The 27,280-nt window shown below is 42.3% G+C and overlaps 2 protein-coding genes across 2 annotated transcripts; both read left to right on the top strand.

Annotated features, from left to right (window-relative positions):
- The first annotated feature begins 418 nt into the window (after window positions 1-418).
- Window positions 419-11,792, top strand: LOC135508377 (nuclear receptor-binding protein-like). The gene is made up of 18 exons (XM_064928516.1): window positions 419-568; window positions 1,273-1,636; window positions 1,731-1,853; window positions 2,428-2,532; window positions 2,686-2,775; window positions 2,910-2,950; window positions 3,244-3,338; window positions 3,490-3,573; window positions 3,710-3,768; window positions 3,918-4,016; window positions 4,161-4,293; window positions 4,488-4,578; window positions 4,681-4,731; window positions 5,208-5,343; window positions 5,457-5,510; window positions 5,632-5,695; window positions 7,630-7,685; window positions 10,220-11,792. The coding sequence occupies exons 2-18, from the start codon at window positions 1,427-1,429 to the stop codon at window positions 10,313-10,315; spliced, it is 1,587 nt and encodes a 528-aa protein (XP_064784588.1). The 5' UTR covers window positions 419-568; window positions 1,273-1,426; the 3' UTR covers window positions 10,316-11,792.
- A 6,139-nt stretch (window positions 11,793-17,931) lies between these two features.
- Window positions 17,932-27,214, top strand: LOC135508378 (keratinocyte-associated protein 3-like). Its single transcript, XM_064928517.1, has 7 exons — window positions 17,932-18,086; window positions 19,453-19,637; window positions 19,729-19,788; window positions 19,962-20,159; window positions 21,822-21,956; window positions 22,047-22,157; window positions 25,619-27,214. Exons 1-6 carry the CDS (start codon window positions 18,074-18,076, stop codon window positions 22,134-22,136), a joined length of 681 nt encoding a protein of 226 aa, XP_064784589.1. The 5' UTR covers window positions 17,932-18,073; the 3' UTR covers window positions 22,137-22,157; window positions 25,619-27,214.
- Window positions 27,215-27,280: the final 66 nt, after the last annotated feature.

The raw sequence follows: 27,280 nt of genomic DNA, 5'->3' as shown, positions 1-27,280 counted from the left end.
TGATATTTCACATTCTTAAAATAAAGTGGTGATCCTAACTGACCTAAGACATGGACTTTTAACTAGGATTAAATGTAAGGAATTGTTAACTGAGTTTAAATGTATTTGGCTAAGGTGTATGTAAACTTATACTTCAATTTATACAGTGGCTGCGTTAAACGTTACTTTTTGTATCCTTGTAAGATTTTTTCGAGCCAAACATGGTTACTTTATATCATGATGCGAATACAACATTGATACTAAGCGCTGATAAATAAGGGGCTATTTTGCCAACAAATGTCCTAATTAATGAATGGGATAGGGTTGAGTTGGAGGTAGAGTTATCTGATCCTAGATCAGTGGTAGAGGAGCAATGTTTACCTCTCGAGCATTGAGGTATAGGTTATCAAAGCTGCGCTTTACATGCGCATTGCGTACAATGGTGGAAGTAGTTGTGATATTCTGCGAATCGGTGTCCCTCCCCCTGGCCATTTATAGATAGCTAGCTTCTAACGTTATTAGCTAGATGAATTACGCACTGTGAGGGGTTTTACAATAAATACATGTCGTACATGTCGCTTTCTTATAAGTAAGTAGCTAACCGTGTGTGTTGATAGAATTGCTGTGTAACAATGGGACTATTGCTGACTTGTTAATACGCTAGCTAGCTGACAATAGCTAATAAACTGCTTGCCTAAGTTATCTTGCTAGTTCTCGAGATAGCTAGCTAACTTTGCTAACGTTAGCTAAAGTTGCGTTTTCAGCTTGTTTGTTTGTTGTTTATCGGAGTTAGTGCTTGACATTTCCTGAATGCATGTAACTGTTTATGTAGCATTTTGTAGATGAGACCAATGACCGGGGATAACTTTACGTTTTAGTGAAAGTTGATCAATTAGCTAGCTTCTGTTAGTTATATCTAGTGTCCTGAGTTTGGTATAGAGAGGAGTGTAAAGTTAACTTGAGTGCCCGACAGCCAATTAGCTTGCTCACTAACGTTAGCAAAATAACAAAACAATTTACTTGGCTGCCTCATTCATTACAGTCCACTATAACAACTGCATAGCAAGTAAGCCACTTTTCAATTTTAATTCTGGTAAATCTCTTTTCTTTGCTGCCTTTACTGGTAACCATAGAGTTGTTGTTGAGGAGTGACAAAGCAAGTCTTGACCCAATTGGATTAGTAGTTCATAAAGAAAAGTTGAGGTCTTATTTCATATAACGGGTAAGGTATTGATTGCTATGTAAGTTGTGTGTGTGTGTGTGTGTGATATTAAGTGTCCCGTTTGCCTATAGTGTCTCATAGCTCCCAGGGTGTGTGAGAGAGAGGAGGGAGTGGAAGGGGGCGCGACTGCTACAGTTTAAGAAGAGCGAGAAAGGTGTTCTGCCTTCACACCCCCCCCAGAGGAGAAGAGTAGCATAGTCCTTCTCAGAGACCTGTATTGCTGTGATGTCAGAGGGAGACGGTAAACCCCTCCAGGTTCCGGAAGCCAAGGCAGAGACGGTGACCCCAAGTGGCCAGGGACCTGTGCCTGTGTGTCCCCCTGTAACGGGCCCCCCCGCCACCACCCCCACAGAGGATGAGGAGGAGGAGAGTGAAGACGAGTCGGAGATCCTGGAGGAGAGCCCCTGCGGCCGCTGGCAGAAACGCAGAGAGGAGGTGAGATGAGAGACCATTGGACTGTGAATTAACGTTTTGCAACTGTGTTTGTGAAGGTACTGAACCATGTCTCTGCCTCTGTTCTCTCCCCCAGGTGAACCAGCGGAATGTCCCAGGGATAGATGCTGCCTACCTGGCCATGGACACGGAGGAAGGGGTGGAGGTGGTCTGGAACGAGGTCATGTTCTCAGAGAGGAAGAACTTCAAGCTGCAGGAGGTACAGTATGCCTGGCGGCGACACCAGCAGGTTGCTCAGTCTGAAATCAAACCCCCAGTGTCCTTTTATTGACTCATTACTTAATCTGAACTCAAATTCAAACAGCTCAAAGCTTCCTTTCTAAGTAGCTGAATACAGGCAGCTCTGGCCTTACAATAAAATAACATCATTTTATTTATACACCACATTTCAGACATGGAATGCAACGCAATGTGTAGTTTACAGGGGGGGGCAAACTGCTTCAGACTACCTGAGGTCATGTATTCAGTGATGAAAATAACCTGAGGTGAAGACAAAGGGGGAAAAAATAAGAATCATTCAAATTATGTTACATTGTTCCATCATTTCACTCACTTGCTTTGAGGCTTCTATCTCATGATGCAATCTGGCCTGGAGGAAGAGATGGCATTTGTTATTTCCCCCCTCCTCTCTCTTGTCTAGTAGAACTGTTATCTTTGTACTTGAGCGAATATCTAATGTTATACGCCTTGCACACTGATACAAACAGTTGATCCCACCACTACAGACCCTGTTTAGTTAAATGTTTACCATGTCTATCCACCTCTGTGAACAGGAGAAGGTGAAGTCTGTGTTTGACAACCTGATTCAGCTGGAACATCTCAACATTGTCAAGTTCCACAAGTACTGGGCTGACATCAATGACATCAACCGTGCCAGGGTAAGTTCTGTCTGCTACAAGAGGAGAAACCTTCCTTGTTTGGCCTGGTTGATATAATCAGGACTGAATGCGAGTGAGGGAAATTATGGAACAATGTAACAACATAATTTGAATGATTCTTCTTAACTTGTTTTTTCTTTGTCTACACCTCAGGTTATTTTCATCACTGAGTACATGTCCTCGGGGAGTCTGAAGCAGTTTCTGAAGAAGACCAAGAAGAACCACAAGACTATGAATGAAAAGGTGCAGATATCATCATAGAATTGACCCTGCCCACCACGTCACCTACAACACAGTAGGACATCAAAGGATGCTTAGCGTATAAGAAGACGTTCAATAGTCTACATGTAACAGGAAGTATGTTGTTTGTTCTTTAGGCCTGGAAGAGATGGTGCACCCAGATCCTCTCAGCCCTCAGGTCAGTCTTTCTCTCACACAGACCAACTCTGTCATAGCTGCAACGCTAATACCTGGACCCCATATCCAATCCAAATGGGCAGCCAGGGTCATGCTCAGTAGGCACAAAACAGGGCTGAATGTTTTAAAACCGAGTGAAATGGGGAGGTACAAATACCTGATGTTGTCAACATTTTTTTATTTCCATTCCAAAATATTATCCTGTGTAGTGTGCTACTGAACCTACCCTGGTTTATGAGGTAAGCCAAAAACCCACAGTGCTTTACCTCTCGGCTTTCTGATGTGGCTCTGTAGTTACCTCCACTCCTGTGAGCCGCCCATCATCCACGGGAACCTGACCTGTGACACCATCTTCATCCAACACAACGGACTCATCAAGATAGGATCAGGTAGGACTCTAGTCACAGCCACTGGTTTATTACGGGCTTAGCAGCAATGTCCAGGCCAGCCCTGTATGGGTTTATCTTCCAGAGATAACAGATTTATAACCGGTTATAACAGATTTATCTAACCCAGTATGTCTGTGTTTTTCTCCTTCAGTGGCGCCAGACACAATCAACAACCATGTAAAGACCTGCAGAGAGGAGCAGAAAAACCTGCACTTCTTCGCCCCAGAATATGGCGGTAAAGAAGGACATTTATGGATAGGTTATATGTTTGGTTATTTGTAGGGTATAAGGAATGCATATATTCTCAGGAAATGATGGACTGTTGAGTCACTCAGTCCATTGTTTCCTATCTTACATTCTCCCACCTGTAGCTGTTGCAGATGTCACTACTGCAGTGGATATCTATTCCTTTGGGATGTGTGCCTTGGAGGTGAGATGGGACACTTAACGTCACTGATTTCCCATGTCGATTTATCTCTGTGTGCCAGAATTTGTGATGTCATTACTCCGCATAATTTTTATGTGACGGTGATGCGACTTGTTGCGTGGGTGGTGGTGATATCATTGTGTGTTGTGTAGATGGCAGTATTGGAGATCCAGGGGAATGGAGAATCTTCCTACGTCTCTCAGGAGGCCATCAACAATGCCATACAGTCACTGGAAGACCTACTGCAGAGGGTAGGAGTGTGTTTGTCTGTGTGCGTAAACATGACATAATATAGAACATTAATAGATAAGAACAGCTCAAGGACAGAACTACATATATACATGCGTGCATGTATTATAAGATTTTCCCTGGAACTGTGTGTGTGTACTTTGCAGGAGTTTATCCAGACTTGTCTGGAGGCTGACCCGTTTAAGAGACCTACAGCCAGAGAGCTGTTGTTCCACCAGGCTCTGTTTGAGGTGCCCCTGTTGAAGCTGTTAGCTGCGCACTGCATAGTCAGCCACCAGCGTGAGTTTTATTGTACACACACACACACACACACACTCTCACTCACATACTCTGCATCATCAGGCACCAGTGTGAGTCTTATCACACACACTCCAGTTTGAGTCTCAAACACAAGACACACGCATTCTCACAAACACACACTGCATTGTCACCACCAGTGTGAGTACCCCTAATCTTTTCCATACCTCTTTTAGACATGATCCCTGAGAATGCCTTAGAGGAGATCACTAAGAACATGGACCCCAACCTCATCATCGCTGAGATCAAGGAGGGTGTGCAGCTCAAGTAAGAGACAACAGTTTATACTTCAAGGAAGCCACAGTTGGTTTTTGATCTCAGGGTATTTTCTCCAGAAACCTGTGCTGATCCTGTTTCTTTCCTCATCAGACTGTCTCAGTTTCCTGCCTTGGAGCTGGATAAGTTCCTGGAGGATGTCCGGTAAGGAACTCCCCATCAACTATTGACCACGACTGGACAGATGTCCAGCATGCTCACCACTAGAGGGCGTAGTTAACCCACGGCACTCAGTACTAGACAATGATCCTGTAATGCACTATACAACCACCTGGTGGCAGTATTTAACTTGGACTGTTATTCTGCTTTGCCTGTATCTCAAATGTGTTTGTATCCAGCCCTTCCACCACTCTTACTTTTAATTGAAGTATTGTTAGAATCTCTATTTGAAAGATTAATGAGAGTACCTGCAAACTCAAGATTTGCACCCAGAGTTTTGATTTGGCAAGGTTTTGAACAATCCGGGGTCTTCACTTTGGCCTTAATTAAATGTGTGTAAGATTATTGCCTGTCTGTGATTTGACCCCCCTGATTGGTCACAAACAAATAAAATGTGTACTTTTATCCTTTTATCTAATCATGACATGTAAAGTAACCCCGCTGCCCTCCCTACCCAACAGGAATGGCATCTACCCCCTGACAGCATTTGGCTTGCCCTCTCACCAGCAGCCCCAGCAGTCCCCTGTTAAGTCCCCCATTGTCACCCCTTCTGTCAAATCCCCCACCCCAGAACCTGCTGAACTAGAGACGCGCAAGGTGAGGGGGGGAGTGGGGAAAGTATACAAATCCACTCAATGAACTAATAATGGTAATACTACGTAATACATTTTATTTGTTGGATTCCTATCTACCTTTCTTACCTTCTGCAGGTTGTTCAGATGCAGTGTAATATTGAGCCGGTGGAGGAGGGTGCGAAACATCATGTAAGTAGCGTTAATCTAATTATTTTTAGATCAGTGAATAAAAGTTAGATGACCATAGACGAGTGTGTTCTAGTGGCCAGTCACTGAATGTGTAACCATTACATCCCCTTTCTATCCACAGCTGACACTACTGTTGAAGCTGGAGGACAAACTCAACAGACACTTAAGCTGTGACTTGTTACCCAGTAAGAACAAGAGATAGAAACACATAGACATTGATCTGGGCAGGCAGGGGCTGGAGATCAAAGTATACGAACAGCTAAAAGAAAAGGAAGGCTGCATACACACACTGAGATGCTATATCTATGCTATTGGCAACCCAGTGTGCTTTATTAGAACGCTTGGACCCTTAGGTCTTCTATAATAATAGCCTGACAATCCACAGCCCATATACAGCTCCCAAGGGGGCCAATGGGATTAAGTCTTACAGGATGGTCCCTCTCTTAACAGCCCAGACAGACCACAAGTCTCCATCAAACTATGTGTTATAGACAGGTGTTTGGGTAAGATAACATAACCACACAGCATTCCTTTAAACCAGGGATGGGCAAATGGCAGCCCTCAGATCAATTTAAAATATGTACAATACCAATCAAAAGTTTGGACACACTCAATTCAAGGGATTTTCTTTCTTTTAAAATTGTAGAATAATAGTGAAGACATCAAAATGCTGAAATAACACATGGAATCATGTAGTAACCAAAAACAGTGTTAAACAAATATATTTTAGATTCTTCAAAGTAGCTACCATTTTCCTTGATGACAGCTTTGCACATTCTTGGCATTCTCTCAACTAGCTTCACCGGGAATGTTTTTCCAACAGTCTTGAAATAGTTCCCACATATGCTGAGCACTTGTTGGCTGGTTTTCCTTCACTCGGCAGTCCAACTTATCCCATACATTCTCAATTGGGTTGAGGTCGGGTGATTGTGGAGGCCAGGTCATCTGATGCAGCACTCCATCACTCTCCTTGGTCAAATAGCCATTACACAGCCCGGAGGTTTGTTGTGTCATTGTCCTGTTGAAAAACAAATGATAGTTCCACTAAGCGCAAACCAGATGGGATGGCGTATCGCTGCAGAATGCTGTGGTAGCCATGCTGGTGAAGTGTGCCTTGAATTCTAAATAAATCACTGACAGTGTCACCAGCAAAGCACCGTCACCCCTCCTTCATGCCGTTCACCTACTCTGCGTCTCACAAAAACACAGTGGTTGGAACCAAAAATGTCAAATGTGGACTCATCAGACCAAAGTACAAATTTCCACTGGTCTAATGTCCATTGCTTGTGTTTCTTCGAGCAACTGCTGCCCCTCATGATGAGTTCAGATATATTGTGGGCCCCACCCCCATCAAAGTTGTACATTCCTGCAATTAAACAATGTCAGATTTCACAATTGGAGAGATTTACAGTTATAACCCTCCCAGCTCTTGTTTCGGACTCTGTGTGTGTTGTCTGGGAATGGCACGACTTTGGCCATCCAAGCCTGTCTGTGTTTTTTTTGTCTTTATGACTCCAGACACTGGCCTGCCCTAGTGTACTGTAACCCCAGCCTAACCCACACCAGTGGGGCTGTTCCTATCGCATGCATAGCTGCCACCAACAGACTGTGTGCGTGGAAATACATGCATGTGTGCCGTGTATGTGGGAGAGTCTAACGTGCAGATAAGATGGAATGGGGAGAGTGGGGGAATGCATAGGCCATATCAGGGATCCCTAGACAGTACATACAGGATATTATTGAACCCTGTAAGGAATATACATGGAACAAGTCTTTGCATGGCCAGGTGGGTGTGTCCAGACACACACATGGCAGGCGTCTAGTGTTGCAGGCCTGCGTGTTGAGAATGGCAGGCGTGTGTATGCTGCTGGCAGCTGCTCTCTGGGGAGGGCTGGGCACTGACACTTTCTGCAGTAGACACACACATTATGCGTCTATCAGTGATGGTAAGATTATAACAGGAGGAGACTAGGCACTACGGTTTCTGTCTAAAGTCCAATGTAACTCTTGTGGTTAATGTTGGTGTTACCAACACAGTTAATTTTGCACCTAAAGGGCAACTTCACTGCTTGACAATGTGTGTGTGTTTCCACTGACCCTGCTGTCTGTTCTGCTTCAGATGAGAATGTACAGGAACTGGCTGTTGAGCTGGTGCAACTGGGCTTCATCAGCGAGGTAAGGGTGTACTTTTGTGAGCGGGAGGAACAATTGTGTGTTTGTAGGGGTTCTGTGGTAGAGAGGTGTGTGTGTGTGTACGGTAGAGAGGTGTGTGTGTGTCAGGGTTTGTGAGAGTAATTGTTGTAGCTGGCATAGGAGAGGCAGTGAGTGTCCATTTAGAGGGTCATACCCTGCACCCACTTCAGCTCTCACTGACCCCTATAAACACACACCCAAATGCCAGATAGCAGCTCCTGCTCTCCACTCTACTATAGATAGGACTGTCTGTTTTTAGAGTCTCCCACTCTTACTTTGTGCCTTCAGAAAGTATTCCTTTAACTTTTCCCACATTTACAGCCTGAATTTAAAATGGATTGTCACTGGCCTACACACAATATCCCCATAATGTCAAAGTGGAATTATGTTTTTTAGATTTTTATTTTTTACAAATGAATTTTAAAATAAAAAGCTGAAATGTCTTGAGTCAGTAAGTATTCAACCCCTTTTGTTATGGAAAGCCTAAATAAGTTCAGGAGTAAAAATGTGCTTAATAACGCATGGATTCTCTCTGTATGCAATAATAGTGTTTAACATGATTTTTGAATGACTAGCTCATCTCTGTACCCCGCACATACAAGTATAAACACCGGGGGAAAACATCAAATTACATCCATAATATCGACAGAAACATGGCAATCGTTTTTTATAATCAATCCTCAAGGTGTTTTTCAAATATTTATTAGATAATATCCGGGACAATTGTCTTTTCAGTAGAAGCGAGAGGGAAAATTGACTACCTGTCTTTTATGCAATAATCACTCTGAGAGCCCTCAGCTGGCCACTTACGCAATGTAGTCGTTTACGCTCATTCTTCAACATAAAGGCGTGAAACTACATCAAAATGCTGTAGACACCTTGGGGAATACGTAGAAAAAGGAATCTGGTTGATATCCCTTTCGATGGCCAATAGGGGTGAATAGGAACACAACGGTTTCAAAATAAGAGGCACTTCCTGATTGGATTTTCCTCAGGGTTTCGCCTGCAATATCAGTTCTGTTATACTCACTGACAATATTTTGACAGTTTTGGAAACTTTAGAGTGTTTTCTATCCTAAGCTGTCAATTATATGCATATTCTAGCATCTGGTCCTGAGAAATGGGCGGTTTACTTTGGGAACGTTATTTTTCCAAAAATAAAAATAGTGCCCCCTAGTTTCAAGAGGTCAATAACTTGCATGGATTCTCTCTGTGTGCAATAATAGTGTTTAACATGATTTGAATGACTACCTCATCTCTGTACCCCGCACATACAAGTATCTGTATGGTCCCTCAGTCGAGCAGTGAATTACAACCACGGGTTCAACCACAAAGACCAGGGAGGTTTTCCAGTGCCTCACAAAGAAGGGCACATATTGGTAGATTGGTGAAAAACACTGACATTGAATATCCCTTTTAACATGGTGAAGTTATTAATTATTCTTTGGGTGGTGTGTCAATACACCCAGTCACTACATGGATATAGGTGGCCTTCTTAACTCAGTTGCCGCAGAGGAAGGAAATCGCTCAGGGATTTCACCATGAGGCCAGTGGTGACTTTAAAAAGTTTACAGCTTTTAATGTCTGTGGTAGGAGAAAACTGAGGATGGATTAACAACAGTGTAGTTACTCCACAATACTAACCTAAATGACAAAGTGAAAAGGAAGAAAAACATTCAAAAATACGTATCCTGTTTGCAATAAGGCACTAAAGTAGTACTGCAAAAAATGTGGCAAAGCAATTAACTTTTTGTTCTGAATACAAAGTGTTATGTTTGGGGCAAATCCAACACATCACTGATGACCACTCTTCACATTTTAAAGCACGGTGGTGGCTGCATCATGTTATGGGTATGCTTGTCATCGGCAAGGACTAGGGAGTTTTTTAAAATTTATTAACAAAATAGAGCTAAGAACAGGCAATATCCTAGAGGAAAACAAGTTTCAGTCCTGCTTTTCAACAGACACTGGGAGATAAATTCACCTTCAGCAGGACAAGTACCTAAAGCACAAGGCCAAATAGACACTAGTTACTAACCAAGACAACATTGAATGTTCCTGAGTGGCCTAGTTACAGTTTTGACTTAAATCAGCTTGAAAATCTATAGCAAGATTTGAAAATGGCTGTCTAGCAATGATTCAACTACTAACCTGACAGAGTTTGAACACAATCCAGGTGGAGAAAGCTCTTAGGCTGTAGTCGCTGCCAAAGGTGATTGATTCTAACATGTATTGACTCAGGGGTGTGAATACTTGTGTACATTGCATATTTCTGTATTTAATTTTCGATAAATTGACAAAATCTAAAAACGTTTTTACTTCATTATGGGATATTGTGTGTAAATGGGTGTGAAAAAAATATTTTTACTCCATTTTGAAATCAGGCTGTAACAACAAACTGGAATAAGTCAAGGGGTATGCATACATTCTGAAGGCACTGTATATCTCTGAAGCATAGCACCCATAATATCTTCAATATGCTCAACAACATGTTAATTGATTGATTGTCCCTACAGGTGGACCAAAGCAGGATGGCCACTGTGTTAGAAGAGGCCTTCACCAAGTTCTTCAGCAGGAACGGTTCCCTCAATCCCATTACTGTGTCCTCATAACAGGATCAACATGGACCCCCACTCCATTACCTATAATACCCCCTACATGCTTGTTACAACCATCCCTTTCTTACCCCTAAGGATCCATGGATCCCCACTTCAGTACATATACACCTATTGGCAGGCTTAGGCCTACACCTATACCCCTGCTGGCCCCAACCACCACACATACACATGCTACACCCCCTGCCTCAGACTCTTTCACCCAAAACCTTGTGTGGTGTCTTCTATTTCTCTGGAGGACCATAGAGCCTTGTTATGGGGCTGTCTGAGTCAGTCCCTCTCTGTTTAGTTCTCTCTATATACACAGTAGCAACTTCTTTTGGAAAGGAAGCCAACACAGTTATCATATGTCAGTGTTACTTGTTTGTTTGTGTTTTATATCTTTGCCATTTGCCTTCTCGGTGGCTGTATACATGCACATGCTATCCGCCTTAAAGTTCTCTGCTTCAGTGTGGTCACGCACGGCTGTGCATGAATGTCTGCAGTGAACTTCCCTGTAGGTGACCATTGTAGGCTGCGTTTAGACAGCCTGCCAAATTCTGATCTTTTTTCCACTAATTGGTCTTTTAACCAATGAAAAGATCTGAATTGGCTATATATATGTTACAAATGTGTCATTGTATCTTTCCCATTTTTGTTTTTTACACTCATAGTTTACTGTGGTCTCAACTGATGGAGCCAATAGTCTGGGAGGGGCTGTATTTACAGGCTGTCAGTCAAAGCAGAGGAACAAGCTGAATGATTTACTGGAACTGTCCAATGGCTGGAGCTGTAGTTGAGGTGTTTGGGTGGTGAACAGTATTCATGCCTCTGATTTGTTATCACAACTTTATCTGTTCTGTAAAAAAATATATACTTTACATTGTTTGGCAAACCTTATTTCTTATAGTGTACTTGGATAAAGAAATTGTTTCCTTTGGACGTTCCATTGAATATTCTGGCTATTGAGAGTGTTTTTTTGTTGTGAACAGCAAGTAAGGGTTTTACTTTACTGTACACATTCAAAGAGGAGTTTGTATGAGGAGTAAATATATAGATATAAGTGGATAAATTGTTAATGTAGTGGCCTGGCTGTGTGACTGGTACTGCTTTAGCCAAGCTGTTGTCTTGCCAAATGCAACAATTAAATGCTGTTGAACGCAGTTAGGTAACCTGGGTCACGTTCAGTAGGACACAATGTTGTGAAATTAAAATCTGTTTTACGTTTACTGTAATATTCAATGTGCTTTTTTTCTTTATAGTAGTCTATGTTCTGAGGAGCACTTGGGCAGTGTAGTTAGTGGTTGAGAAAGAGGGTGTGTGTGCGTGCGCATGAGAAGTAAGTTTGTGCTCGTGTGCCTTCTGACAAGTGTGTATCCTATGACAGCCTCTGCAATGTAAGACTTTCTGTTTCCTCTTTAAATGGTTTGTATTTTCTGTTTCCTCTTTAAATTGTTTGGTATTTTCTATTTGTAAATAAATATGTAATGCACCACCTCTGCCCAAATGTCTCATTATTTACTGAATCTCCTTCCAACTGGGATGTTTAATAAGGAAGTGCTAACAGTAACTCAGTGAATACAGTTGAAGTCGGAAGTTTACATGCACTTAGGTTGGAGTCATTAAAACTTGTTTTTCAACCATTCCACAAATTTCTTGTTAACAAACTATAGTTTTGGCAAGTCGGTTAGGACATCTACTTTGTTCATGACACAAGTAATTTATCCATTAATTGTTTACAGACAGATTATTTCACTTAATTCACTATCACAATTCCAGTGGGTCAGAAGTTTACATACACTAAGTTGACTGTATTTAAAAAGCTTTAAAAAATTCCAGAAAATTGTCATCAGAAGCTTCTGATAGGCTAATTGACATCATTTGAGTCAATTGGAGGTGTACCTGTTGATGTATTTCAAGCCTACCTTCAAACTCAGTGCCTCTTTGTTTGATATTATGGGAAAATCAAAAGAAATCAGCCAAAAACTCAAAATAATTGTAGACCTCTGGTTCATTCTTGGGAGAAATTTCTAAACGCCTGAAGGTACCATGTTCATCTGTACAAAAAATAGTACGCACGTATAAACACTATGGGACCACGCAGCCATCATACTGCTCAGGAAGGAGACAGGTTCTGTCTCCTCGAGTTGAACATACTTTGGTGCGAAAAGTGCAAATCAATCCCAGAACAACAGCAAAGGACCTTGTGAAGATGCTGGAGGAAACGTATCTATATCCACAGTAAAACGAGTCCTATATCGACATAACCTGAAAGGCCGCTTAGCAAGGGAGAAGCCACTGCTTCAAAACCACCATAAAAAAGTCAAGACTACAGTTTGCATCTGCACATGGGGACAAAGATTGTCATTTTTGGAGAAAGTCCTCCGGTCTGGTGAAACGAAAATAGAACTGTTGGGTCTGGATAAGAGCGTCTGCTAAATGACTTAAATGTAAATGTAATAATGACCATTGTTAAGTTTGGAGGAGAAAGGGGGAGGCTTGCAAGCCGAAGAACACCATCCCAACCGTGAAGCACAGGGGTGGCAGCATCATGTTGTGTGGGTGCTTTGCTGCAGGAGGGACTGGTGCACTTCACAAAATAGATGCCTTCATGAGGTGGGAAAATGATGTGGATATATTGAAGCAACATCTCAAGACATCAGTCATGAAGTTAAAGCTTGGTCGCAAATGGGTCTTCCAAATGGACAATGACCCCAAGCATACTTCCAAAGTTGTGGCATAATGGCTTAAGGACAACAAAGTCAAGGTATTGGAGTGGCCATCACAAAGCCCTGACCTCAATCCTATAGAAAGTATGTGGGCAGAACTGAAAAAGTGTGTGTGAGCAAGGAGGCCTACAAACCTGACTCAGTTACACCAGCTCTGTCAGGTGGAATGAGACAAAATTCACCCAACGTAATGTGGGAAGCTTGTGGAAGGCTACCTGAAACGTTTGATCCAAGTTAAACAATTTAAAGGCAATGCAACCAAATACTAATCGAGTGGATGTAAACTTCTGACCCACTGGGAATGTGATGAAAGAAATAAAAGCTGAAATAAATCATTCTCTCTACAATTATTCTGACATTTCACATTCTTAAAATAAAGTGGTGATCCTAACTGACCTAAGACAGGGAATTTTTACTATGATTAAATATCAGGAATGGTGAAAAACTGAGTTTAAATGTATTTGGCAAAGGTGTATGTAAACTTCCGACTTCAACTGTACCTCCACCTACTCTGTGTGGTTCACATGCCTTCTAAACAACAGGTGTGGACTAACGGTGAAATGCTTTCTTACGGGCCCTTCCCAACAATGCAGAGAGGAAGAAAATGTAGGAATAGGAAAGTAAAACATGTAATAATAGATACACAATGAGTAATGAAAACTTGGCTATATACAAAGGGTGCGAGGGTTTAACTAACTATTGCACAATCATATTATTTGGGGTGTCGAAGCTGTTCAGGATCCTGTTGGTTCCAGAATTGGTGCATCGGTACTGCTTGTCGTGCGGTAGCAGAGAGAACAGTTTGTGACTTGTTGCCTGGAGACACTGCCCGGTATAGAAGTCCTGGATGACAGTCATCTACTGGGCCGTTCGCACTACCCTCTGTAGCGCCTTGCGGTAGAATGCCAAGCAGTTGCCATACCATGCAGTGATGCAGTCAAGATTATCTCAATAGTGTAGCTGTAGAACTTTTAGAGGATCTGAGGGCCCATACCAAATCTTTTCAGTCTCCTGAGGGAGAAGAGGCGTTGTCGTGCCTCTTAATGACTGTGTTGGTGTGTATGGATTATGATCCAAATTAAATCCAATTTTATTTGTCACAGGCGCCAGATACAGTGCTTACTTACGAGCCCTTTCCCAACAATACAGAGTTAAAAAGTAAGAAAAGAGTAGCAAATAAGAAAAAATGGAAATAGTGACATAATAAAATAACAATAGCGAGGCTATATACAGGGAGTACCGGTACTGAGACAATGTGCAGGGGTATGAGGTAGTTGAGGTAATTAAGGTAATGTGTACATGTCGGTAGGGGTAAAAAGGGGGACTATGCAATCAGGAAAGATAATAAAATCCAAGCACATTTTATTTGTCACATGCGCCAAATACTTACCTACAAGCCCTTAACCAACAATGCAGTTCAAGAAATAGAGTTAAGAAAATATTTACTAAATAAACTAAAGTAAAAAAATAAAATTTCGTCAGCTGGTGATTTTCAAGCAAATAACCGCTGGTCCCACAGTAAATGAAGGTTAATGAACATAAACACATGTAGCATTTCCTAGCTTCCATGCATAGCCTACAAGCCACTGATGCAGATCTTTGGAACATCTACATCTTTAAAAAGTCTAATAAATCCATGTAATATAGCATACACCATCAAAATAAATCCATTATTTATTTTAGACCGGTCTAAAGAAACATGATATGAAGAAAATGTAGTCTATTTCAGAAGAATAGAATACCATACTCTGAGTTGTCCTTATGTTAGGCCGTGATCTGGCTATCCCATATGGCTGTGGGCTACACTAGATCATTTACCAGACAAGATTTGCTTAGTATTCCATGGCATTATTTTATATTATTTTATAGCATGAAGAATACAATTTAACATATTGAAGATATTGGAAGAACTGTCCACATTTACTTTTCATCAGCCAACAAGATGAGTAGGCCTAACGAACAGCCAAAAGACTAGCCTATGTCAATCTACTATCCACATAGTACAAAAGTTGACCTATTCTATTCTGGGCGAGAAATAAATATTCCAAACATAGTCTGGGACAGTTGTGGGATGCGATAGATCCCAAATTAATACAACCACTAGAATCAAAAAATATATTTTTAAGCAACAGATCACAACGCTTATTTTAAAATGTTGATAAACTATTAGGCTATTTCTTCACATTATAAGAACAGCAATGTGCACACAATATTAGGCTATAAGTGCGAATTGTCCATTAGCGGGAAAACACCATTCTCAAAAGTGACCGCAAATGCGATATGCATGTAATGCTTTTTATTTTTATGGTGAAAATGATCTTCCCCAAATTTGAAACTCATGTACAATACCAGTCAAAAGTTTGGACACGCCTACTCAGTCAAGGGTTTTTCTTAATTTTTTACTATTTTCTACATTGTAGAATAATAGTGAAGACCTCAAAACTATGAAATAACACACATGGAATCATGTAGCAACCAAAAAAGTGTTCAACAAATCAAAATATATGTTATATTTTAGATTCTTCAAAGTAGTCACCCTTTGCCTTGATGACAGCTTTGCACACTCTTGACATTCTCTCAACCAGCTTTATGAGGTAGTCACCTGGAATGCATTTGAATTAACAGGTGTGCCTTGTTAAAAGTTAATTTGTGGAATTTCTATCCTTCTTAATGTGTTTGAGCCAATCATTTGAGTTGTGTCAAGGTAGGGGTGGTATACAGAAGAAAGCCCTATTTGGTAAAAGACCAAGTCCATATTATGGCAAGAACAGCACAAATAGAGAAACGACATTCCATCATTATTTTGAGACATGAAGGTCAGTCAATGCGGAACATTTCAAGAACTTTGAAGGTTTCTTCAAGTGCAGTCGCAAAAACCATCAAGCGCTATGATGAAACTGGCTCTCATGAGGACTGCCACAGGAAAGGAAGACCCAGAGCTACCTCTGCTGCAGAGGATAAGTTCATTAGAGTCACCAGCCTCAGAAATTGCAGCCCAAATACATTTTAAAAGTAACAGACACATCTCAACATCAACTGTTCAGAGGAGACTGTGTGAATCAGGCCTTGCTGCAAGGAAACCACTACTAAAGGACACCAAAAATAAGAAGAGACTTGCTTGGGCCAAGAAACACGAGCAATGGACATTAGACCGGTGGAAATCTGTTCTTTGGTCTGATGAGTCCAAATTTTCCATTTTTGGTTCTAACAGCCATGTCTTTGTGAGATGCAGAGTAGGTGAAAGGATGATCTCCACATGGCACAACGGTCTAAGGCACTGCATCTCAGTGCTTGAGGCGTCACTACAGACACCCTGGTTTGAATCCAGGCTGTATCACAACCGGCCGTGATTGGGTGTCCCATAGGGCAGCGCACAATTGGCCCAGCGTCGTCCGGTTTTGGCCGGTGAAGGATGTCTTTGTAAATAAGAATTTGTTATTGCCCGGTTAAATTAAATAAATAAAAAATGTAAAATGTGTGGCTCCACCGTGAAGCATGGAGGAGGAGGTGTGATGGTGTTTGCTGGTGACACTGTCACTGATTTATTTAGAATTCAAGGCACACTTAACCAGTGTAACAGTATAGCTTCCGTCCCTCTCCTCACCCCGAACCAGGGACCCTCTGCACACATCAACAATTGACACCCACGAAGCATCATTACCCATCGCTCCACAAAAGCCATGGCCCTTGCAGAGCAAGGAGAACAACTACTTCAAGGTCTCAGAGCAAGTGACATCACTGATTGAAACACTATTAGCGCGCACCACCACTAACTAGCTAGCCATCTCACATCGGTTACACCAGCATGGCTACCACAGCATTCTGCAGCAATACACCATCCCATCTGGTTTGTGCTTAGTGGGACTATCCTTTGTTTTTCAACAGGACAATGACCCAACACACCTCCAGGCTGTGTAATGGCTATTTTACCAAGAAAGAGAGTGATGGTACTCAGCACTCTATTCCAATTATCTTCAGCATTTTTCAATGAGAAAAATTTGGAAATGGAATTTGGTTTACTTTCTGAATCGAAATGGTATTAACCCCAACCCTGGAAGCCTACTCTACAACAATGACCATACAATGATGACCGTGTGCTGAAGCAAGAAATGATTGCCTACTTCACCCATATTTGGTTAAATTTTTGCAAAAAAGTAGTGTGTAGTTCCAATAGTTCACTGCACCAGTACATGGCAAAAAAGGTTAACTACTGAAACACTTCCTAGATATGAATTTAGTTCAACTACCACCAAGCTAATAGAGCTCGCCAGCTTGTAGTCCTAAAAAACAGAAATGAGTTACTTCTGGTTTGTTCAGCCATTCCTATGGAGAAAATTAATGGGTAAAGAATAGGGATTTGGGATAAACACTGGAAATAAGGTCTGAGATAACACAGGTTTAAGAGATTTTATACGTATTATTCTATGAGATAATATCAGTCCGTTAACATGACCTTTATGAATTATGAACCCTTTATGGGCATTGTGTGTTTTTTTCTGACATAAATGCTTCAAAATTTACAAAAAATGACATTGGCTGATTAAGATTCTCTCATAGAACAAAACATTTGAGATCTTCTAAACCTGTGTTTACCACAAACCTTATTTTCTGCGTTAATCCGAAAACCCAACAAAAACGCCATTAATTTCCCCATAGACTTTGTCCAACGAGCCATGGAGGGGTTAGTGCCTACAAAAAGACACCATAACTATTCTCTCTCGGCATAACATGTAAGGCCACTACACAACACCAGCAGTAATTCCCTTAAAATAGAGATCAATAGTAATGGCGTCTTTTTGTAGGCACTGTCCTTCGCAAACGCAGGAACGCCCACATGCAGGAACGCCCCGAATTACGTGCTGCAGTTGCACACTATTGAAAACCCTAAATGAAGAACAACAAAAATGAACGCTCAACTTCCGCTCGACAGGTGAAGCCCGTGACGTCACCGACTCGGAAAGTGCGAGGAACTGTTTCATGAAAACAAAAATAATTAGCCGTTTTGTTTAACTCTTAGAAACAATTTTGCGTAATATACGGCAACGATATGTGTGGTTTCGGTAAGTTGACTTTAAATAGCTTATATTTTAGTGGTGGAGGCAACTTATTGTGTTAACTTTAGCGAGGCAACCATTATGTCTAGGTTGCACAGGTGTTCGTTTGCGTATTTCGAAAGTAAACCGATGATCCACCAATGATGCTTTTAACAGTAAATTAGCTAAACGTTTGGTGAGGACTGGGGAGTCCAATAAGGGACACTGTTGATTCAGTGTTTCAGATGCTTATATGGGGTTTGCCTGTAAACTCGACGTTGAGTTGCATTGAATTTAATTCTACGTCAGGCAGAAATTAGCGTTTGAATCGGGAAAGTTTCCTCTCACCACCGCAACAAGCAACAATTTTCAATAAAATTACATTTTAACGTACTTTACCGGTTGGTCCTGTTGGCGGTAGGAATGTGAGACGATATGTCCACACGAGTGTAATTACATCAACTTTTCAAAGCGCCGGTAGTGAGTTCAGATTTCTATCATGCTCACAACATAAAAAATACACGCATGAAATAGCCTATTTACCGAGCTTGTGCGCGTTTACATGGTTCTGCACATGCTTCATCTGAACGGCTCTACCACAGCTTTGAAAAGTTATAGAATTATACTTTCCTGTGGATACATTCTCACCTTCCTACCACCAAAATTACCAACCGGTAAAGTATGTTAAAATATAGTTTTATTCAAAATTCTGGCTTGAAGAGGTCGTGAGAGTTAACTTCCCTGATTCATGCTAATTTCTGCCTGACTCGAATTCAATGCAATTCAATATTGGGTTTCCAGGTAAATCTGGGGTGTATTCATTAAGTCTTGCAACGGAAACAAGTGACAGTTTAAGAACAAAATGGAAGCAAACATAGCAATCAGAACGAAACAGGGAGAGTCCTACCTGAATTTGTGCAATAGAAACCAAAACATTTTCCATTTGGAGTAGACAGTTGCAAAACGTTTAGCAACGAAATCCGACTAATGACTAGTACCATCTTGTTTGATCATGTAAAGCCTATTAGAACCATCAGTCTATTGTTTGTTTAAGTCAACATTCCACACCTTTAGTGTTATAAATGTTTCTACCAACAAATAGGCCAAAGTTGAAGAGGCTTACTTACTTTTATATAGGTAAACTCACAGAAGTAGAATGAGATTAAACTGCCATTCTCTATGGTGATTCCTGTGCACTCGACTGTAATCTTATTTACATTCCAGTTCCATTCAAGTAGTACACTGAAATAACAATTATCTTCAGTGCTTTTCAATGAGGACAATGTGGAATTGGAATTAGTTTTACTTTCTGAATCAATGGTATTGACCCCAACCCTGGTAGCCTACTTTACAACAATGACCATACAATGATGACCGTGTGCTGATCTGTCAGATAAGGAGAAGGGCCCGGGGCGTCTGATGAAGAAGGGGTTTACTCTGATCCTGGTGGGTCACATTAACTTCATTCTGGGAGCCATCATCCACGGCAGCATCCTGCGCCACATCTCTAAACCCAACGACCAGATCACCACCGAGTTCACCGCCGCCAACATCATCTCCGTCACCTCCGGACTGCTGGTCAGTCAGAGAATTATAGATAACGATAGTAACAATTAGTAATAACGTGATGTTATAGACAGAAACTGAAATGTTCTGTTTCCATTTTCAGAGCATTGCAACAGGAATCATTGCCATATTGGTGTCAAGAAATCTATCAGTTTGGAAGCTGGTAAGACCATCAATGACAAGAAAATATAATTTGTAAGATACAATGAACACCATTAAGTCTGCAACTGTCACCTCTTCACCTCCTCTCATCAAAATGTTCCCCACCTCCTTGACTTCACCCCTCTTTCTCCCTCGCTTTCTCTTTCTCCCTGTCCTTCTGTTCCCTAAATCCAGCACATAGGTCTTCTGATTAGTTCCTTCCTGAATGCCCTACTCTCTGCAGCCTGTGGCATCGGGCTCCTATTGGCTATTAGCCTCACCATTGCCAACGAGGGGCGGGGCCTCATGTTGGGCTGCAACTTCACTGACTTGCCAATCAACGCCCGCTCGCCAGTCAACGCAGACTGCCCCTTTGACACCACACGGATTTATGTAAGTCTCTATCCCTCTCTCTCTCGCTCTGTCTCTATGCTCCTTTGACACCACAAAAATATACATATGTATAAAGTCTCTCTCTCTCAATCTATATGGCTATGAGCCTCACCATTGCCACACACACACACAGTGCCTTCGGAAAGTATTCAGACCCCTTGACTTTTTCCACATTTTGGTAGGTTACAGCCTTATTCTAAAATTGATTAAGTTGTTTTTTCCTCATCAATCTACACACAATACCCCATGACAGGTTTTTAGAAATTTGTGCTAATTAATAAAAAACTGAAATATCACATTTACACAAGTATTCAGACCCTTTACTCAGTACTTTGTTGAAGAATCATTGGCAGTGATTACAGCCTTGAGTCTTCTTGGATATGACGCTACAAGCTTGGCACACCTGTATTTGGGAAGTTTCTCCCATTCTTCTCTGCATATGCTCTCAAGCTCTGTCTGGTTGGATGGGTAGCATTGCTGCACAGCTATTTTCAGTTCTCTCCAGAGATGTTCGATAGGGTTCAAGTTCAGGCTCTGGCTGGGCCACTCAAGCACGTTCAGAGACTTGTCCCGAAGCCACTCCTGCGTTGTCTTGGCTGTGTGCTTAGGGGTCGTTGTCCTGTTGGAAGGTAAAACCTTCACCCCAGTGAGGTCCTGAGTGGTCTGGAGCAGGTTTTCATCAAGGATCTCTCTGTACTTTGCGCTGTTCATCTTTCCCTCGATCCTGACTAATCTCCCAGTACTTGCCATTGAAAAACATATCCGCTGCCACCACCATGCTTCACCGTAGGGATGGTGCCAGGTTTCTTCCAGACGTGACACTTTGTGTTCAGGCCAAAGAATTCAATCTTGGATTCGTCAGACCAGAGAATCTTGTTTCTCATGGTCTGAGAGTCTTCAGGTGCCTTTTACTGAGGAGTGGCTTCCGTCTGGCCACTCTACCATAAAGGCCTGATTGGTGGAGTGCTGCAGAATTGGTTGTCCTTCTGGATGGTTCTCCCACCTCCACAGAGGAACTCTAGAGCTCTGTCAGAAGGACCAAGGCCCTTCTCCCCCGATTGCTCAGTTTGGCTGGGTGTCCAGCTCTAGGAAGAGTCTTGGTGGTTCAAAACTTCTTCCATTTAAGAATGATGGAGGGCAGACCTTCAATGCAGACCTTCAATGCTGAAGACATTTTTTGGTACCCTTCCCCAGATCTGTGCCTCGACACAATCCTGTCTGACCTAAATGGACAATTACTTCAACCTTTTTGCTCTGACATGCACTGTCAACTGCGGGACCTTTTATATAGACACGTTTGTGCCTTTCCAAATCATGTCCATCAATTGAATTTACCACAGATGGACTCCAATCAAGTTGTAGAAACATCTCAAGGATGATTGATGGAAACAGGATGCACCTAAGCTCAATTTTGAGTCTCATAGCAAAGGGTCTCGAATACTTGTGTAAATAAAGTATTTTTGTCATTAATACATTTGCAAACATTTCGAAACCTGTTTTTGCTTTGTCATTATGGGGTATTGTGTGTAGATTGAGGGGGGGGGGGACAATTTAATCAATTTAAGAATAAGGCTGTAATGTAACAATGTGGAAAAAGTCAAGGGGTCTGAATACTTTCCAATGGCTATGCGTGTATTTATATATCTCTTTCATTCTCTCCAGGACACTGCCCTGTCTCTGTGGTTCCCATGTGTACTTCTGGCTGGACTGGAAACAGGACTTTCTATCTGGTGCTTCGTAGTGGGACTGGTACTGAGGGGTCTAGGACCCTGCTCTCACACATACCTCAAAGAACAGGTAATACTCACTCACTCACTCACTCACTCACTCACTCACTCACTCACTTACTTCTTTCTCCATCTCTCCTGTTTCTGTTCTCTGTGCCAGCTGGAGGAGGAGGCTCTAACTAATAGGGCAGATCCAGAGTACTCACTCCAGGTCCGGAGCCTGATTGGTCAACACTCTGCCTACGCATAGAGGACTGCCACAGACCGGGAGGTGAGGGTTCAGTCCACTGGAGCTTGATCCTTCCAACAGATTCTAGCACCTTCTCTTTTCCCATTGCTCTCGGCCAGGGTTGGGCAACGACGGACACTATTTGTAGGCCTGTGGATCAAATTAAATGTATTTATAAAGCCCTTCTTACATCAGCTGATATCTCAAAGTGCTGTACATAAACCCAGACTAAAACCCCAAACAGCAAGCAATGAAGGTGTAGAAGCACGGTGGCTAGGAAAAACTCCCTAAAAAAGCCAGAACCTAGGAAGAAACCGAGAGAGGAACCAGGCTATGAGGGGTGGCCAGTCTTCTTCTGGCCATGCCAGGTGGAGATTATAACAGAACATGGCCAAGATGTTCAAAAGTTCATAGATGACCAGCACGGTCTAACAATAATCACAGTGGTTGTTGATGTTGCAACTCAGGAGTAAATTTCAGTTGGCTTTTCATAGCCGATCATTCAGAGTATCTCTACCGCTCCTGCTGTCTCTAGAGAGTTGAAAACAGCAGTCTGGGACAGGTAACATGTCCAGTGAACCCGTCAGGGTTCCATAGCTGCAGGCAGAACAGTTGAAACTGGAGCAGCAGCATGGCCAGGTGGACTGGGGAAAGCAAGGAGTCATCATGCCAGGTAGTCCTGAGGCATGGTCCTAGGGCTCCGGTCCTCCGAGAGAAAGAATTAGAGAGCGCATACTTAATGTCACACAGGACACCGGATAAAACAGGAGAAATACTCCAGATATAACAGACTGATCCTAGCCCCCGACACATAAACTACTGCAGCATATATACTGGCGGCTGAGACAGAAGGGGTCGGGAGACACTGTGGCCCCGTCCGACGATACCCCCATACAGGGCCAACCAGGCAGGATATAACCCCACCCACTTTGCCAAAGCACAGCCCCCACACCACTAGAGGTATAGCTTCAACCACCAACTTACCATCCTGAGACAAGGCCGAGTATAGCCCACAAAGATATCCGCCACGGCACAACCCAAGGGGGGGCGCCAACCCAGACCAGAAGATCATGTCAGTGACTCAACCCACTCAATTGGCGCACCCCTCCTAGGGACGGCATGGAAGAGTGCCAGTGACTCAGCCCCGGTAATAGGGTTAGAGGCAGAGAATCCCAGTGGAGAGAGGGGAACCGGCCAGGCAGAGACAGCAAGGGTGGTTCGTTGCTCCAGTGCCTTTCCGTTCACCTTCCCACTCCTGGGCCAGACTTCACTCAATCATAGGACCGACTGAAGAGATGAGTCTTCAATAAATACTTCAAAGTTGAGACCGAGTTTGCGTCTCTCACATGGGTAGGCAGACCATTCCATAAAAATTGAGCTCTATAGGAGAAAGTTTGCATAGAAATTCTAGGGACAGTTAGGAGGCCTGCGTCTTGTGACCGTAGCGTGCATGTAGGTATATATGGCAATTTTGGGGTTTCACCATGTTTCATCGAAATGTACAGCTGTGTGTCATCCTCATAGCAATGAAAGTTAACATTATGTTTCCGAATGACATCACCAAGAGGTAAAATATATAGTGAAAACAATAGTGGTCCTAAAATGGAACCTTGAGGAACACCGAAATTTACAGTTGATTTGTCAGAGGACAAACCGATATCTTTCCGACAGATAAGATCTAAACCAGGCCAGAACTTGTCCGTGTAGACCAATTTGGGTTTCCAATCTCTCCAAAAGAATGTGGTGATCGATAGTATCAAAAGCAGCACTAAGGTCTAGGAGCACGAGGACAGATGCAGAGCCTCGGTCTGACGCCCTTAAAAGGTAATTTATCACATTCACAAGTGCAGTCTCAGTGCTATGATGGGGTCTAAAACCAGACTAAAGCGGTTTGTATACATTTTTTGTCTTCAGGAAGGCAGTGAGTTGCTGCGCAACAGCTTTTTCCTAAGAAGTTGAGAGGAATGGGAGATTCGATATAGGCCGATAGTTTTTAAAAATATTTTCTGGGTCAAGGTTTGGCTCTTTCAAGAGAAAAAACTGCCACTTTTTTAGTGAGTTTGGTACACATCCGATAGATTACGTTTATTATGTTCAACATAGGAGGGCCAAGCACAGGAAGCAGCTCTTTCAGTAGTTAAGTTGGAATTGGGTCCAGTATGCAGCTTGACGGTTTCGAGGCCATGATTATTTTCATCATTGTGTCAAGAGATATAGTACTAAAACACTTGAGTGTCTCCCTTGATCCTAGGTCCTGGCAGAGTTGTGCAGACTCAGGACAACTGAGCTTTGGAGGAATACACAGATTGAAAGAGGAGTCCGTAATTTTCTTTCTAATGATCATGATCTGTTCCTCAAAGAAGTTAATGGATTTATCACAGCTGAAGTGAAAGCCATCCTCTCTTGGGGAATGCTGCTTTTTAGTTAGCTTTGCGACAGTATCAAAAACATTTTAGGATTGTTCTTATTTGAGGAAAATAAGTTTTAAAATAAGGATGATCGAGCAGCAGTGAGGGCTCTTCGATACTGCACGGTACTGACTTTCCAAGCTTTTCGGAAGACTTCCAGTTTGGTGTGGCTCCATTTCTGTTCTAATTTTCTGGAAGCTTCAGAGCTCTGGTATTTTCTGTATACCAGGGAGCTAGTTTCTTAGGACAAATGTTTTTGTTTTTAGGGGTGCGACTGCATCTAGGGTATTGTGCAAGGTTAAATTGAGTTCCTCAGTTAGGTGGTTAACTGATTTTTGTACTCTGACGTCCTTGGGTAGGTGGAGGGAGTCTGGAAGGGCATCTGAGAATTGGATCAATCCCCCCAGGCTAAAAATAATAGTATTATACACCATTTGCAATTTAAAAATGTGGTTGTGCATCAGCAGTTATGTCAGTCACTAACAGTCACTCAATTAGCCCATGTCAGCGAAAAAAATGTAATCTCGCCAGCTATCTAAACTTGAGCTAATCGTGGTCAAATTAACGACCGGGGGGCCCTCATTGATTTGGTTTGTTACTCTCACTCAGACATCATATTTAAAACTGCAACAATTTAGGTATGTCCAAAGGCAAAATGTGTAGAATTTCAGGAAATTAGCTTCAAAACTTGTCAAGAGGGGGGTCGCTAAAATGTTTTGTTTGCGTGGTGGGGTGGCCCCTCAATGAAATGTTGACTGCATGTGTGGGTATGGATGTGGGTACGCAGACACACAAGCCACTGTGGCCCCTCATGATGAGTTCAGATTGTTGTGGCCCCCACACCCCATCAGTTACTCATCACTGCTCTAGGGGGCACCACGGTGCCTAATGGTGCGTGTTTTAGTGAACCTGCAAAACACAAGTACTTCATAGGTTATGTCTGTGTAATTACCATTTAATTTGAGGTTATTTCTGCATGATAAACGGAAGTGCTACCATTTTATATGTAATCTGCTTCCTTCAGATCAGCCACAACTAAAGATATGTTTCAACTGAGCTGAAGTAATATCTCTCCTCATGCTTTCTTGTCAACAGTGTTTGATGACGAAGGTGTGACTGAGCCTCTTCGTCTTCAGAGAACCTCCCTGGTGCCTTTACCTCCATTCATACCAAAGACTCTCCTCTCCCTCAATGTGATAGGCTAGCTAGACTGCTGGATGACATTGTCTCTGTCTGCCTCAGAATATCTGTACTCCCCTCGATCCGCCAACATTTCACAAATGCAAAATTACAAACGCCTGTAGTGTAGAGATTATTTATGGATCAATATCTTCCTTTATAGTATTTTAAATAATTGCATTTAATCACATTTGGCATTTATCATGCTTCATGCTTCTTTTCATTTTAACAGCAGCACACTGTTATATACCTCGTTAAATTTAACAACTAATTCTCAGCTAAGCCAAAGATTTTTGTTTTATGACTACTCTTGTATTTAACTACCAATCTCAGCCAAAGATGTTTTATTGTCATGTGTGTTTTTGTAACCTGATTATGTCTACCTGCCTGATCTACCAGGCCTCGATGCGCTCCATAGTGTTTACTACTCTGTTATTTTCTGGCTTGAATGTGGGGATATGGGAATAGAATGCCTCAGAGGGGCTCTGAGGGTTCATCTCAAATTCCTAGAAACAAATCTCCCACATTGCAGTTTTCTCCCAATTTTATTTCTCCTGCAGGTGCATATAGAAGAAGGGGAACAGGGAGAGCTGAACCACTTTAGTGTACTGAGACGCACACTGAAATTTTGACTGAAACCCAATGCAGCAGAGCAGCCCCTGGGGGTCGGGGTGCATGAGTGGTCAGGGAGACACCAGTATGTAGGTCATACAGGTGTAGCTGGGATGGGCTCACATTCCCCGACACCAGGCAGAAGTGATCAGCTTACTGCTGAAACGGTTAATCTGGTGCTGGGTTAAATCAAGCGGGTCGTAATCTTTGCACACAACGCTAATCCCCCGATCTGAGGGGGGAATCAATATTGATATAAGGAGGTGACTGACCCTGTCCCAACAGGTTGTTTTCTATGCGTGGCCAGCTGAATGTTGTTCCTCCAGGGCTGCCATATGCTGTACTGTAGTACTACTACTTTAGTGGGTGTCCACTGGCTTCCATAGCCACACTCATATTCCACAGTCACAAAGTTGTAATTGGCTACAAAAACAAGCTTTTTGGTTTTAATTTAAGGTTCGCAGTGTGGTTAAGTTCAGGGCTAAGGTTAGGTTTAAAATGACATTTTAAGACTTTAATTGTAGAAATGGGTGGGGTGTATGACTTTGTGGTAACTAGTGTCGACCACTTTGGAGGGATAAACTAGTGTAGGCTACTCATTAGAATGAGCTGGATTTCACTGAGTTTAAACCCTGGTGGATTGTCACAGGAATGTGGTCCAATAACATTGTATGTGTAAGGGTTGGGGTCTTACATTTGTTTTATTCAGGAAGTCAGTTGAACTTCCTGAGTTGATCCTGACCTTGATCTCAATCTACATTTCATGCATGGTGTGTTTTGGTTGTCTGCAGTATTTTTTACATGAAGTTGCATGTGTTGATTTTATATTTAAGGACTGCACCGATCAACGTTTTTATATGGAATCATTTTCTTCAAATAAATGTTAACTCTTTGATTTATCATTACTATCCTCTGTTCTCTTCGCATGACTGTTTACATCAGTGTTAAGGTGGGATGGGGACTTTC

This window comes from Oncorhynchus masou, chromosome 21 (assembly GCF_036934945.1).
Source record: "Oncorhynchus masou masou isolate Uvic2021 chromosome 21, UVic_Omas_1.1, whole genome shotgun sequence".
NCBI classification, from domain to species: Eukaryota; Metazoa; Chordata; class Actinopteri; order Salmoniformes; family Salmonidae; genus Oncorhynchus; species Oncorhynchus masou.
Note: the sequence above shows the minus strand (reverse complement) of the source record. Positions and strands in the feature narration are given on the sequence as shown.

What these genes read in the sequence shown, in the direction of transcription:
- LOC135508377 (XM_064928516.1), top strand. Translation starts at nt 1,427, where the DNA reads ATGTCAGAGGGAGACGGTAAACCCCTCCAGGTTCCGGAAGCCAAGGCA. An exon ending in CAGATCCTCTCAGCCCTCAG is followed by an intron (nt 2,951 to 3,243) that starts GTCAGTCTTTCT and finishes GTGGCTCTGTAG; the next exon opens with TTACCTCCACTCCTGTGAGC. An exon ending in CTGAACTAGAGACGCGCAAG is followed by an intron (nt 5,344 to 5,456) that starts GTGAGGGGGGGA and finishes TACCTTCTGCAG; the next exon opens with GTTGTTCAGATGCAGTGTAA.
- LOC135508378 (XM_064928517.1), top strand. An exon ending in CCGTCACCTCCGGACTGCTG is followed by an intron (nt 19,638 to 19,728) that starts GTCAGTCAGAGA and finishes TTCCATTTTCAG; the next exon opens with AGCATTGCAACAGGAATCAT. An exon ending in TTGACACCACACGGATTTAT is followed by an intron (nt 20,160 to 21,821) that starts GTAAGTCTCTAT and finishes CATTCTCTCCAG; the next exon opens with GACACTGCCCTGTCTCTGTG.